This window comes from Sparus aurata, chromosome 1, assembly GCF_900880675.1.
Source record: "Sparus aurata chromosome 1, fSpaAur1.1, whole genome shotgun sequence".
Taxonomy (NCBI): domain Eukaryota; kingdom Metazoa; phylum Chordata; class Actinopteri; order Spariformes; family Sparidae; genus Sparus; species Sparus aurata.
In genome coordinates this window covers 13,509,664-13,525,746 of record NC_044187.1, presented here as the reverse complement: position 1 = coordinate 13,525,746, position 16,083 = coordinate 13,509,664, and the positions used below count along the sequence as shown (strand labels likewise).

Below are 16,083 nucleotides of genomic sequence, written 5' to 3'. Positions count from 1 at the left end.
CACAGCGGATCAATGGTAATGGAATGATGGCCTTTTGAGGATGAGGGGCTAGTAGGGCGTGGATCAATTGGATCTCTTTCATATCATAGGGTGCCTGTCACAGCAAGACTCATGCAGGGCCAGTCACTGATATTGATCTGTGCTATGGCTACTGTTTTGTGTTGGTGTAATGGGGCATCGCTTGTGTACATGTATTTGTGTGTAGTGGGAGTGCCGCATGCAGGATTTGTGCAAGATTGGTTGCTTTTTAGGTTTAGTGCGAACGTATATTTTGTGATTTTGTAAACAGTGTTCCAGTGTATGTGCGTGAGGATTTTTACACGGCAAAACGCCTCGTGCCACCGCACTGTGCAGCTCTGCTTTGACAGTGATACACTGTGGGCTTCCTCAGGGCCACTGGGGGTGGGTGAGTACACAGAGTGAATTATACATCAAGCCCATTGGTCTGATTTATAGCCCTAATAACAGTCGGCTCATTAAAAAAAGAAAAGGGAGAGGAGGCATATAAAATAAAAAAAAAGACTGGAAGTGCCACAGTGACAGAGAGAGAGGGAGAATTGTGTGTGAGTGCATGTGGGGGCTGTTGGTTTGCGCGAGCCCGACATTGTTTACTGCTGTAAATTACTGTCTGGCTTGCGCTCTCAGCTTACAGTAGCTACTACAGAGCGGCGGTGACAGTGCCGTACATCAGAGCAGTGCCGAGCGCCCGGCAGAGGGCTGATGGAGCACCTGCTGCCGCCCTACCACAGATTGGCCTAATATGTCGTGGCGAAGAATAGCGCTCTGATGAGGACTCAGACAAATGAACCAATCTTGTGGTTTTAATTAGACGAGAGAGAAAGCAGCAGAACAAAGATGTGCCGGTGCTTTGAAGAGGTAAACATCAGAGAATGAATCTTGGATTAGTCCTAATCAGTTCTTCATTTACAGTGAAGATGGTGTTACGGAGCCATTTTAAGGTACTGTGAACGAAATAATTACAGTTACTACATGGCAGAAGCAGGTATTTCAAGAGAAATCAACACATCTTGTACATCAATTGTTATTAGGTTTATGTTTAAAAGCAGTTGTTGTTCTGATTATTAACAACCACCATTCCTGATGGAAATCTATCTGACCTGACTCTCAAAGACATGTTCATGACGAGGTAAGGTTTTAAAGTTTTCACGTTATGTTTCGTCACATTTGTCGACTTCTAACCTCACTGTCCGATGTTTTCCAGAAGCTGAAGTTGCAGGTGATCAAATGAAACGCACCACTACCAAATTCAGATTCCTCTGGGGTTGAACATTTTAGGAAACAAATGGGATGATATTGTTACCCAAAACAACAAAATAAACAACTAATGGTCCAGTCATTTCTATTTATTTATGTTTTCAAGATTTTCTTTTTCAGGTTTTATACTTTTTTTATTGAATGGCTAAGAGAGCAATTGACTTGGGGGAGAGAGCGGGGAAAGAAATGCAGCAAAGGGCCAGAGGCTGGAATCGAACCCAGGCACTGCTGAGCTTCCGCATATGAACCACTCGCTCTATCAGAAATTGCGTCCAGGCCTTTTTAGACATTTTAATACAGAAATGTTACATATTTGTACATATTATGTATACACAATTGCCATTTCCAATTCTGCTCTTGCTCTTCCTCTTACCTTTTTATTATATTGTTTATTTTTTACTATTATTATTGTTTGTTTATATATCAAACTGTCCTTTGGCTGCTGTGAAGCACAAATGTTCGTGTTTGCGGGACTAATGAAGGAATTTCTGATCTGATTCTGATTATATCTTTACAACAGTTTTGAGTATTATGCCGTCTACCTACTTGAGAGAGTGTCACAGAAACAAACAGATAACTGAGATGATATATAATTCTTTCTGTATGCCATCCTACCTGAAATATCCTCCATAGAGACTTTGTTCAATAACTAAACTTGGTAGATTCATCCACAGATTGAGAACACAAATATCTAAAGAATGCGTATGAGTACCTGAAGGAAAAAACATCTTATGGAATAACAAAGATCTTCCTGAGAACTATTAAAAGTACATTACCCAGTGCTGCCTTGATTTTAAAACAATAATAGGTCACCGGTGATGAGGTATAATGGCTTACCGACGATTTGAGCATCACTTGGGCTTTGAGTCATAAATCAAAAGAGCCTTTTGAAAGGAGTGTTTATGTATAATGTCCTATTTAAACAGTGAAAATGGTGTGGAGGGCCTGGGGGATAAACATATGGGGTGCGTATGGTGAAATCAATACACCATTAGCTGATGTTGGCTGTGAGTAGTAGGTTTATAGCACAAAGGTGCAGGGAACGCTCAATAAATCCTCACCATTTCTGTTGCTTTGTAAACGTAGACTACCTAATCTTTGATTAGGGGGTTGACAATTCTTTTAATTGTTTGTTGTGCTTCATTAAAGAGCTGTACAACAACAACAATGACCACGCTTTTGCCTTCAGGGGAATTTTATGACCCGTCTGACCAATTCAAATCATCCAACAGACATCTACTATGTAGGACAAGAGCATGTTTGTGTGACGGTGTGTGGAACTTGCACGATCGTGGTTGTACGAAAGGGTAAAGGAGAGGAGAGTTACAACACTTGCAGTCGGTTCTTCTGTGTGCTTATCGTGACTACAATGTTATCTCGGGGGTCGGCGTTTGATGTCAGGTTGAGGTTAGAGTTTATGATAAGAAAGTCCCCGGGGTCAGAACGTCTCTGGCAGCAAGGGAACATAAATTCTGTGTGGCCTCTGTTGTGCTGGGGATGATGACAGTGTGTGACACACACACACGTTCATGGCAATTTGGCTCCTCAATGTCACTGGAGGCTTCTCAGATGACCTGTTTCTATACGAGACAGCCACCAACGTGACATAAAAGGGGGGGATAAGAGAGATGTGGATGGTGAGAAAGACAGACGGAGTGAGAGGAAGAAACAATAAAGGGGAAAACAAAGCAGGAGGTGGTGAAGGATGCAGACAGCCCAAAAAAAAAAACAAATAAATAAATAAATAACTGTGAAGGTCAGAAAACATTAGGATGCAAAGAAAAGAAACACAGAGCACAAATGATTGCGGGTGCAGAATTGGGCGGTGGGGGTTTATTTGGGGGGGCTGTGCAATGCCGCTCGCCCCTATTTTTTCCCAGACACTGCAGTCTGCCACGGTCCACTGGTCATACACTGATATCACACGTGTGTCAACAACATGAATAAAACAGATGTAATAAAGATTGGCCGCGATCCCTCCCTCCCTCCCCTCCTTCCCTCTCGCCTCTGCTCTGAGGAGAGAAGAAGGACAGTAAATGATGTTGTTCTCCTTCTCTTACACTCCTCTCTCTTTTTACTCTCAGATTGTCTTTCTGTTTCTCCTTCTTTCACCCATCTCCCCTTCATTGGTTTTGGTCCCCGGGGCTGCGAGGCTTGACTGAGCACAGGGGCTGAGCTGTCCAAACTCCAACAGCGGTGCAAAGGGAGAGGAGCGGGAGGCAAGAAACGAGCTAAGAAACTGAAGGAGGGCTGTGCGTTTGTGTGAGTCTGTGCATGTGTGTGTGTGTGTGTTTGTGGGGCGAGTACAACTGTCACATTTCAGCCTACTGGGCAACATGAAGCCAGATAAACAGAGGAATTATGCAGCTTCATACTGCAGGGAGAGCTACACTGGGAGGGATAAAAACAGAGGATGGAGACACAGAGGAGCAGATCGGAAGTGAAAGCAGGACTGGGGAGAACCTAAGGGACAAGGTGTTGACTGTTGGGGTGTTTGAATCTGTATGACAGGGCGGTGTGAAAGAATGGAAGTGTGAGTGGATGGTTCATGTGTCTGGAGCAAAAGTGCAAGGCTACCGTATTGGACTGGATTATACTCTGCAGATATTTGGTTTTCTACACTGAATTTCAAAGATTTAATGCATTTTAATGAGATTTGGCTAAAAGCTCATTATTTAAATGGAATCGCTGATATCAAACAATTTGCTTCACATTCAGATTCTCACCATAGACCAATTACAAACTGCCAGGTAAGCTCAGACTCAAAAGAACGGACTTAGATTAAACCACTGGAATATGTAATAAGACTGAAACAACATAAGGGGGCAATGCAACAAACTTATTTCACACAACACCTGGTTGAGAATGGAGGAGAACCAAATATCCCACATGCAGAGCTCAACAGCTGTTCTGAGCTCTAAACCCATAATGTTTTTCAGCACTTTTTCATAAATATTATAATGTGAATTTTGGACCATATCATTGATTCCAACTTCCTAGATCGTATTTTATTATCTCTGCCAAGCCCTGCAGTAGTTTAACTCAACACTATTTTTGGCTGGCTGTTAAATGTTCCATTCTGTCTCACTAGGTGAGTCCTCCCCTCCCCTCCCTCACCCTGCAGGAACATGGGATGCTCCCAGGACCTGAACAAATGCCTTTAAGTGTAACTCTAAAATGCATTTCCTCCGACGTATCCCCTGTCCATTAACACATGCCTTTTTGTTTCCATGGCTGATTTATTCAGTCATTTTGGTTCCAGCAGCTCGACAGTCGCTCAATCATTTCACTCTAAAACTAATCCTCTGTCCTCCCACTACTGGACAACATTACGCACAACTGATGTGCAGGCTGCTGAGGGGAGCTGGCAAGCTAAGGATCATGTTTTTTAGTTTTTTGTTCCGTGTGTGTATGTGTGGACCAGACAGGGAGTTCATGCAAGTAAATAATTGCATGTCTACTTATAACATGGGGGAGATTCTTTTAAGCAGTTTCAGCTGCGTGAGTGTGTGTATTTATGTGCCAGGGAGCATCTTAGGGCAGCTTTCATTGTTTTAAGCCCAATCACTTGATACCTGGAGCTACCAGGCAGAATTACTTCACTTCCTGGGGTGTTGCAGAAGGTCAAACTTGAAAGAATTCAATTATGAACTTTGAATTATGGACAGAGAATGACAGCTACACCGGAACGAGAGAACATTAGCGGTTTAAACCTTCCTTGACTGCAGCGAGGCAGGGCTGCTGAAACTAACACAAGTCAACAAGTAGTCATATTAAATGATCTGGTCATGTTTGGGAACTTTGGGAATTCAATCACCATAGAGTCCCACTTTCATATACCTGCAAACAGACGGTAGATTAGCAGGAATTCCAAAGATACACAAAACATTGTTACAAATGTAAAAAAAAAAAAACTAACATTTCTGTAATTGCTTTTAAATTTTGCAGTAACTTTTAGTGTTCTGAGACATTAACAACAAACTATTTGATTAGTTGAATGAGAAGGATGGAGCTGTACTTGTGTAAAGACAGCAATCAGCCACCACTGACTAAAGAGCTGATTTACTAAACTATGATCAATGGCAATTACACAGCCGCTAATTGGGCTACACACCCCCCTATATATTTCTTGCTAACTGCTCTAGTAAAGGTGAAGATGAATATCTGATTGTTTTACCTTTGACAGATCTCTAAAGTTGCTGGGCAGAGTGAGGTCAAGTTCCTCGGAGTCGTAGTTGGTGATAACCCAGGGGAAGACCGGGTACTGGTTCAGGTCATTAAAGGTCCGACCTGGTGGAGGGAAAGATGTTGAGAAAAGAGAAGGTGGCAAAGATGCAATAAATCATGGCATCAAAGATGAACAAGACAAACTCAAAATGATCTCTGAAGCTTTTATGTTTGTGTACATTTCCATTTTCCATTTAAAAAAAAAGCTAACTTTAACTTATCTGTATTTAACTAATATTTACTCTGGCAATTGGGCTGACATTTCTTGTATGAGGCACAATCAGCTGTAACATGGTGATGGGCGTGGTTCTCACCAGAGATGGTGTTGAGAAAGATGAGGTACTCAAAGTTGGATATCTCACGCCGTTGCCAGCGTTGGGTCATGTTGGCTGCCTTGAATAGCTGCTTTGGTGTGGCCAGAGAGATACGCCTGCAAAGAGAAAGACAGAAAAAAATTACATTAAAACATTTGTAGACATTCAAGTGTCTCCTGCCCTGATAAGAGAGGAAACATACTGGGAAGTGGTCCAGAGACAAAGTCAGTCACTAAAAGAACAGATGAACAACCCTCATTTCATTAGACTTTTGCAATACAAATGTCATTATATGAAAAATCTATTGTTGCTAAGTTACAGTCTTACCAATTAAGAAGACAAATATGCAATAAATCGGGTTGAATACGTGTATTTGCTTGCATGTGTGCACACAGACGCGTAACCCGGAGCATGATGTATGCAGCAGGTCAAAAACAAATGACCCCCAATCCAATTAAAACAAAGGAAAATGATGGAATTAATCACTGTCAGGGTGTGAGATTATAGTCATTAGGCCGCTCAAAGGTGAAAATACGACTTTCAAATACAAGTGAACTACAAGACACATTTTCTTTAATAATCTGTGTCGTCACCTCGCATGTGGATTTACATACTTTCTATGCAAGTGTCTGTATTTTCTGATTAACCCTGTAGATCACATCACAGTTACATGTAAACATTTGAGAGGAGAGAAGACAGACAGTGCTAGGTTCAAAAGCAGTGCAATTATATCCAATTATGAGCAGCAATTATTAAATGGATAATGAAGTGTGGTTGTGTAATTATTGTTGTGGCACTGTGGACATTAAATAATTTGTGCTGCGCTGGCTGTATGAGCCGGTGTGTGTGTGCACTGAGCTGCCCTGTACAGCTGTCCTCAGGTCAAAGAGGCAAGGTGTCCCTGGCCTGCAAACTAGCTTGATTAATGAACCCAACCCAAACACACACACATTCTCTCACCCCAACTCTGTGTCCATGTGTGTTATATACACATACACTCTGTATGCGTCCAGGCTGACTCATTACTGGATGCACTTTCTCACTCAGACTGATTACATAGCCCTCAGTGTTCGCAGTTGCTAAGTGGCGATTTTTATGTTTCCGAACATCGAGAAAACATTTCCCATAGATCCTAAATCTTATCCTGACACACACGTGTTAACTCCCCAACATATTCACAACTGTCATAGATAAGTGCAATGAAGACAAAGATTTCACAATATGCAGAATGATACTGAAGCAGATCTCTGCTGTTTTATACTTCACCATGTCTTTGGATTTGGTTTGTAAGGATTTAGTCCTGACAGTTGTTTATTAAACTATATTTGTACTTTTAGAACCGGGTTGCTTGTTATCATGTATACTACGAATTAACTTTTAATGTGAAAATATTTTACTCTATGTGAAGTTTATTGTTTTTTCCATGTTAATCTTTTTTGGGTTATACAGTATAAATACAATTAAATAACAATTACATATTTACCACCATATAATACCTTTAACTCAAAACTTTAACTGGTTTGCATCACATACTGTAAAGTATCTTTCATGGCATATTTTAACTAAGACTTCCTGGCCATGCTCCTCTACTGGGAGCACACATGCCAGCCGGTGGGTTGGGCTTCAGCAGAGAGCAGACATGATGTGAAGGAGGGGGGGGTGGAGGGAGGGCGTGTGCCCTGCAGGCTTACATGTAACTATTTGCTCCACACTGATGGAAATAAATAAATGAACTAGACTATGTTTGTGTGAAGCCAATTATGTTTGGGAGGTGAGGGTGGAGTGGGAGGGACGGACAAATCAGTGAACCAACCCCCTGTGTGTATGTGACAGCAAGAGAGGAGGGGGTGAATATAGTGTAAAAAAAACCCAAAAAAAACAGTGTTGGACAAAAAGTCCAGAAGAGCATTTTAGCACAGTTTCAGTAATAATCTCATACCATGCATATTCATGTACACTGTGCATGCATGTGCTTGTATGTACACTTATTACATTTTATTTTTAGTTTCTATTATATGTGTTACAGTTTCCAGGGCTGGTACGAAGTCAACAGGTAATTCTTTCTATAAACAGGACGAAATGATGAAGCAGAGACATTATGACTTCTCTTCACGGAATCATTTTAGCTAAAGCTATTGGCTGTGAAAGCAAAAAAAAAAAAAAAAAGAATTTCAACAGCATTTTGTTCTTGTCTTTATTTTGCCTCACTGTTTTCAGTGCCCTTTGTGTCTTTTAAAATATAGATAATATGAAATCCATTCTCGCAATGTAAAAAGCTCACATTTGCAGATCACACTACATAAACTGATAAAACCCAATTAGGATGTGAATGTGCGTGTCTGTGTTTCCAAGAGATCTGATTTCAGTGACCTGCAACACCATTTACATGTGTGTGAAAGGCCAAAATGCAAAGAAATAACTGTTGTAACAAAAACCTATGTGATAGTATTAATGTTCCCAAGATGTGTTGTATGTGTTGCAGCTTGCAGAAAATAACACAATGAAACATTTTAACAGGATGTCTGTTTCATTGTTCGTCTCACCTTGTCTGTGGAAGACCAAAGTTCGTGCCCACACCAACACGAGGAAGACTGTGGACCACCTTCTTTACTGTGGCTGCATCTGGGAAGTTTAACATGACCGCCGCTGTAGAGAGGCACAGAGAAACATCTAGTTATATCAAGTATTATCTCCAGTATTACATGGTTTAAAATCAACACACTCGTGCCACTCAGCTCTTGTTATCTCCTGTATTATTCCATGAGAAACACCAAAAAATATGCATACACAGTAAAAAGGCTAAATGGGTAACTAATGGGTGTTGTCTTACTTCTGTTGGCCATGAAGATTTCCAGAGCTGTGTTCTGCAAGAGGTAGCGTCTGGAAAAGATGGCACGGATCTCTGTGAACAGCCATTTTCCATGTAGACCTTCTGTATAGGCTAGAATCTGGAAGGCAGGACAGGAAAAGAGACACAGAAGGGACAGGGGGTGAATTAAAAGGGCATCATGAAAATATTAGTTTTTTTCCCAAGAAAGAGACCAGAGTAGGACAGAAAATATTTGAGGAAAGGAAAGGAAGGGAAGGGAAGAGGAGCAGACAGAAGGCGAGGTTAGTTCATTTTTCACACAGTGATGGCACGACGGCCTGAGCAGCACGATTAATGTCTTATATTGATCAGCCTCAATGAAAAAGAGATTCCTTCAGCAAGAGAATGGGCCCCATTCAGCTGAAAGGAGTGAAGGAAACGTTTAGTCCACTAAAAGATAATCCATATTACAGCATACAGCTGAATGGGAATATAACAAAATGTATCGTTTTAAAATATGGTGATGATTTGATGTGACGTGGACGAGGCAAAGAGCCCAATTCATGTGCCTATTTTCTGTATAACGAGCTAACTGACACCAGGGTTTAACAATATCATGTAAGCTAGCTCAGGATTTACTATATGTCTATGCCTCCATGAAGTGGCTGTCAGAGTTAACGTGTCCTGATGGCTGCCACAGTGCCTGACAGACCCCTATGCCTGGCCCTGCCCCTGCGATTCGTACACCTACTAATCCAGCATTTAGGTTTGCTACTACCCTACTTAGCGCTGCTCTGTTAACAAGGCTTTTGTTTCAACCTCTGCTTTTAGTTTCAAAAGCGTCCGCTGACAGCGAGCGTACAGGGATATGGCAGAAAGGTAAAAGGGACACTTTAAAGGTTTTCACAGCATGGTTCAGAGACCATTATTAATAAAAAAATATTCAAATATGAGCGAGAAAGCTCGGCCTACAGTTAAGTTAAAGGAGCTCATTAGAGGCGGGGGACAGCAGAGGCGACCAGCTGAGGCCTTTGCCAGCCAGCTGAGGACGGCCTCTTCCTCGCTGTCTCTATGAGGAATAAGACCTGCCTGCATCACGGACTCACTTCAAAGTCTCTGGAGTTCAATTAAATGTGGATTAGTGGCTTGGAGAAGCTCGCTGGGGCTGCATCCGCAAGCCTCCTATCTTCCTTAACAGGAGCTCAAGACAACTATACCAGTCACTGCCAGCCCGTAGCAAAGCCCACCACAAAGTACAGCACCCACAGGAATAAACAACACATTTTTTTATCCTCAAGGAAATAGTCTTTTATACAGCAGATGAATATATCCACAGGAAGTGAAAGTCTTACATAAAGCTGTTAATCTAAGATGTTTTCATCCACTTTCATTCATTTCTTTGTAAATAGCTGAATGTAACAAAGTCATGTCCATACAGCAAATATGAAGCTGAGGCCTGTTCTGAAAATCAATTGTTTAAAAATGTCTGTTTAAATGTTATAAGCTTTAAAGATGCTGGTATGCAGCTTTTGTTATCTGTAAGATACATCCAGGCTAGTTGTGTTTCCTTGTTTACAGTCATTATGCTAAGCTAAGTTAGCTGGCCACTAGCATTAGCTTCATTCTTAGCGTACTAAATAAGAGGGGTGACATTCTTCAAATCTCATGGAGAGATGGCACCCATCCCAAGTTTCTTAATATCTGGGGACCCTTTATTAAATGTATTTAGAGGGGGAGACGTCGACCTAATTCTGTCAGAATTACAGTTTTCTGGTCTTTGTCTTGGACCTTCCTTCACCTCACTTGGTTTCGGTCACATGGATTCCATTTCTGTCCATCAATCCACTGGGCTGGACTGCAACAGCAGGGCCAGTCCTACAAATGTGTTTGTCCGTGATTGCCTGGACCAGTGCTGTAACCTCATCATTCACTCAGTCAGTCGAGTCTTAGCCTTTCCCCAGTAGCCATTGCTCTTTTACCAAATTCCCTGCAACTCATTTCTTAAATATCATGCACTGACAAAGGAATATTGTGCCAGTCTGACAACAAAATACATCGACCAGATCATTCTGCCCATCTGTCCATGTAGGTGAAATGTTTCGTTTGACTGACTGTGCTTTAGTTGAACATAACAATCTTGTTGCATTGTTATTGACAAAACTCTGACAGTTACATCTACAAGATTTTTATTTTTTTTTGTCTATTTGCAAGTTTTTGTGTGTGTGTGTGTTTGCACTGTGAAAGTAAAACATCCTTTTAAAATGTTTTTAAAGAATGGAGAGGGGTTAAATCAAAGATGAAATTGTGGTTTAGATGTTTACAATTAAATTACAACATATTATGGCATAAATATACTGGAAGACATAGCATCTAACTGTATGATAGTCTTTAAAAACAGACTTCCCCCCCCTCTTGGTGCAACTGAATTTCAATGACAAACATGCTTAGACACCTGATTACTTTTTCTTTCCTGACAGACATGATGGCTGGATGACAATCAGATAACCACGTCAAGGACCTTACAGAAATCCCAGTGTATATCATCTCCGACCAAGGAACTTTTAATACTACATAAAGCCTCTACAGCTTCCATCTGATCAAAAATGAAATCCCTGTTTTCAGGTGTGTGATGAGTGGTTGCTAGGGGAGTAACCTTTCACCTCCAAAAAGGGAGTGGTTGACTCATTTCATCCCCAGGAGTACACTCATAGACCTCCCGATGGATGTCAAGAAGATGCCCAGGGCTGATGTGATGAAGTTGCAGTCTCCGATTCCACAGATAGATATGACACCAGCGGAGGCAGCCAGATATCATTTTTCCCTGGACCGATGAATCTCCTGGAACGCTGTAAATAGCACTCTATGTTCGCAAGATCATTGTCCCTATCGGCAGCGCCCTTTCCCTTGCAGATGAAAAAGCTGAGCCGGTGACAAGGAGCGTGACAAACTATCCGTGCTGTAATGCTCTAGCTGCTCTGACCACGTCGGACAAATTACAATGGTGTGGAGGTTATTGTCCGAGCTGGAATTATGGCTGCGCCGGCTTCCTCTGTGATATATAGTAATGGTGGGACTGAATCAGTCAAGCTCAAAGAGATGATAATGCTACAAGAAGCAGAAAGAAAAAAAAAAATCATAAAAACCAGACTGTGCTAGTCTTGCATCACATTTACATTTTGCTTTCTGAACAAAATAAAAATGATAAAAATAAAAATGAAACGACTGAGGTTGAGAAGATTCCAGACAGGGAACATAAAAAAAGGAACAGGGGTTTATACGTCAACATGATCGGTTGAGTTTAAAGTGCAGTTTTATTGATGTTTCATTTCACGTGGAACATTATCCATGGATTCAGGTCTGGTGCGTCCCGAGATCAATCTCACAGCGTCACGCGGGAGTACCCGGCCAAACAGAAAACAAAGGAACTAGTCCTGATTGCGAAGCTTTCTCCCTCTCGCCATCTCTCTCAACCTGTTTGTGCGCCAGGCTGCTGCTCATTTCTGAAGCACTGTCGTTTGTCTCTGTCAGATGCCCAAAAGACTGCGGAATGAAGAGGGACACATGAAGAGGGGCCTGGTGACTGTGGTTACGGTGTGTAACCACACATGCACACGCACGCACGCGCGCGCGCGCGCACACACACACACACACACACACACACACACACACACACACACACACACACACACACACACACACACACACACACACACACACACACACACACACACAAAAACTGTCACCGCTGAATCTCACAGACAGTCCTTGCCAGTGAACCCTCTCCATCCCCCCACTTTTTCCTTTGCAAACCCAGTTTCCTCTACCCACTGCTGCCTCTTTAGAAACATGGGTAAAGTCAAGTGCAGGAGCATGGTGACAAGGATGAAATTTAATTGAAACTGCACCAAATTGGTGGAGAGTTAGGGGAGCAACAGACCAACTATCAGTAGCGTGGTTCAAGATAGATGAGGCTCTCAACTGCCTTTCCCTGTCGCCAGGCTGAGTGTGTGTTTTGGGGCTGATAAGACCCTTGAGTTGAAGAGGACGGAAGTCACTGCCAGTTTCTAATAAAGTAAATCCTTATTTGTCATAAAATTTGAAAAAAAAAATTCCACCAATAGCGTTGTTTTTGTAGAAGAACAGCAGCGTTTGATAAGTGGTATATGCATATTGGCTCGTTGAGTTTAATGTGCTGTGCATCCACGAAGGAAAATGCGGTGATTGAAGTTCAATTTGTTGCCTGTTATTAAGTATTTCCGCATGGCTGCCTCAGTTAAAGGATAATGGATGAGGGATTTATTATTACCTTTTGGTCAAATGAAGTGGTGTGGGAGATAAGGTGATGAAATTAATGAGCGGGAGGAAGAGAGGTGATCCATCAACATCAAAACGGAGACGAGGAACAAGCGGCATTGGGAGAACTTGATAGAATTCATAATAAAAAATAGAAAAAAAAAACCTGTAGACATATCAGCGTGTAGAGTTGCTTATTGCCTTTAATTTCCCAAAAGCTGTCTACCTCCCCAACACATCACAGAATGATTTTACATGCAAACAATGGACGCAGGTTGCCGATTCCAAAGACTAATTAATCAAGACTCCATTTGCTTTTTCAAAAGTCACAAACACAAAGAGGACCACTGCTTTAAGAGCCACAGTGTTTGAGACTCGTTCTCACTTGACTGATCCCGGAATCAAGCCATCTACAATAACCAGACTTTCAGTGGGCTGAGACGCTGACAGCACTTTTACTGCAGCAGCAGAAAATGAGAAAGAAAGCGCAGACAAACGCAAGCTGACATTTCAGGGCTTTTTGACACTCTCATCTGGCACATCCACAAAATTCATCTTGCATCTTACAATCCCACTATTCCTCGCCCATATTCTTCTTCAGCTCCCCCCCTCACCCACACCTTCCGCTGTTCCACACTGGTAAACGAGGACTTGTCACCCCGATCAGTAAATGAGTTCATCGGACTAACGAGCAAGCAAAGGGCTCCGACACACTAACAAGGGGTCTGTTGGCTGCCTGTGCCTCTGGACCAATCAGGACCCTCATCACCGTTGACACAAAGCCTCCCCAAGCCCTCTGGAGCCAATTAAGACAGATTTTGCTTTTGAGATTGAGTGATAGCCGGAAAAAAAAGGTAGGAGGAGGGAGAAGGAAGGACCATACTGGAAAGAAGAATAAAAAGATGCATCAACATATTTTCAGTGAGAAGATTTCTTCAAGGTAAGTATAAGGTTTCAAGCAGGGTATATGGTTTGTGAGTAGTTGTTTGGAGGCTCTGCTTGGGGTAAAATCAGCAAGTCATTCAAGAGGAAAACAAAGCTCTCTCACCATAAGAACCTGGAATCATATGACCTTAAGACAGTGGAGCCACATGACTCTACTTTCACACTCCAACAGTTATCCTGTAGCCTTTGTTCCTCAGCAGGAGTATGATTTAACCAACTGGCTCTAAAACCATCTCTGTTTCACATGCTCCATGATTGTTGAATTATGGGAGAGGTGTAGCGGGGCGAGCAGTGAAAATACTGAAATATTAAAGGAAGAAAGTGATATACCTGACTGCAGACCAATTCAACAGCCAGGCTGATAAACAAAGGACCTTTTTTCCATGTATGCCCGACATGGAAAAATGGAATGGAATGGTCATTTAAATCGAAAAGTCAAAAACTTGGGCCAGATTTAGAAAACCTGAGATCATCGACATTAAGACAATATGGCAGTGCACACAGTGAACAAACTGTAGAATTACCTTTCTGTCTATTTTTATTTTTATTGTAGCATTCGTGTCGTGAAACATGCACTAACAACTTTGTAGTTGACATTCATATTCCCATTCAGTTGATTTGTGCTTGAAAGATATCTCTGCGAGAATGCATTACGAGCCTACTACTCCTATATTTGTGCCATAAGTGTGCTTATCAAATGGTCATTAACTGTTTGTTAAGCTCAGAGACTTGCTATACAAATGTCAGTTTGCTACATCCATGTTATCCAGAAGGATGCATTGGGCTGGATTTAGATTGGAGGTCGGAGAGCACTGACTATCGACTTCTGACTTGATTTCAACACAAGGTGTTACGAGAAGGTTGTTATCACTCTCATATCTTTCAGAGAGCTTCCTGGCCTCCAAAACTACAGGAAGTCACTGTACCAAGCCAAGACATAGTTCATAAATTGTTGTTTTTAAAAACAAGACATAAGGTAAGTTTTAATCTAACCTAATCTAACTGGCTGCTGGCTCTGCAAGAAGGCAAATAGGCACATTTCCTATTAACATAGAACTATAGAAAAGAATAGCTAGTAAAAATATCTATTAATAGGCAGAAAAATATATTAATTATACATCGAGCTTATTTATCAAAACGAACAGACAATGTTGATAGAATACTGGATACATTGGCAACAAGCGTCAGTATTCGTAGTAAGGACCATTCGTGTTCACCAATGACTGATAGGCACAATTGTTCTACCATCATATAACTAATTCTAGATGTAATCACTGGTCACATATAAAGGTCTATTTGCCTCGAGGGAAGTAAAACAAACTACAAGTTCCTTAAAAATAAACTCAACTAAGATGCTGCGCTGGAGTGTGAGAGAATTAAAGCAAAATAAACAAGCCCAGCTTGTAGCAAGTGTGAGGTTATGAAGCCTAAAGGCTCAAAGCATTCAGCCCCAAACGTCACCCAGTAAGAGTTTGCACTCCCTGAATAAAGTCCCCCTTTGAAAGGATCTTTGGGGCCACTTAGTCTGAATTTAGCCTAATAAGGATTAAACCCCTTTTCGGCCTTTTTTTTTCTGTTTGCCAACAGGTTAGCCTTTTCTTTTTTCCTTTCATTTGCTGCTTAGCCTCTTTGGAGTGGGAACAAAAAAAAAAAGGTCTTGTGTGGATTTAAGGAGATGCTGCAATGGTCTCAGGGGTTAATTGGTAGAGAAGTGAATGCTTCAGTGTAGTAACTCATTAAACATTCCGCCTTTGGGCATAAGCTATGAGGATGAAAAGGCTCAGTAGAGCCATGACACATAATAAGATACTATAGCAGCAATACTTAACACTAATGGTGGCCGTAGAGGGGATATACATAAACATGGAATTCATAATTAAAAATATGACAAGTCTTACCCTCAGTAAACAAGACAATGTGAGTTATATATTTTTTTTGCTTTTTCAATACAAAAGGGTAATATATATTCAAAATTACACAGATATAGTACTGAGGGATGCTAAAGTAAAATAAAATAAATAGCCCCAATGTTTTGGTTTCTTTTTATATTCAAGACCAGCGCTTCCTTTTTGGCCCCATCACAGCTTAAAACGGGGGCCACAAAGGGCAGAGTTAGTGGCTCAAAGGTGACGGGGAACAAAAAGTGGATAAGGCTACATAAGTGAAGGGAAGAGGGGTGTGAAATGCAGCAGACATCCATATATTGAGAAGATCCTCTCT

The 16,083-nt window shown here is 41.5% G+C and overlaps 1 protein-coding gene across 7 annotated transcripts in view; it reads right to left on the bottom strand.

The window, feature by feature from the left end:
- Positions 1-16,083, bottom strand: part of lrba (LPS-responsive vesicle trafficking, beach and anchor containing) — a 194,049-nt gene that overhangs the window by 47,776 nt on the left and 130,190 nt on the right. For all 7 annotated transcript variants that reach the window (XM_030426003.1, XM_030426021.1, XM_030426031.1 and 4 more), the window contains 4 exons: positions 8,647-8,764; positions 8,360-8,462; positions 5,817-5,932; positions 5,453-5,565 (listed from right to left, as the gene is read on the bottom strand). In XM_030426003.1, coding sequence (XP_030281863.1) covers positions 5,453-5,565; positions 5,817-5,932; positions 8,360-8,462; positions 8,647-8,764 — 450 coding nt within the window. The remainder of the gene's footprint in view (positions 1-5,452; positions 5,566-5,816; positions 5,933-8,359; positions 8,463-8,646; positions 8,765-16,083) is intronic.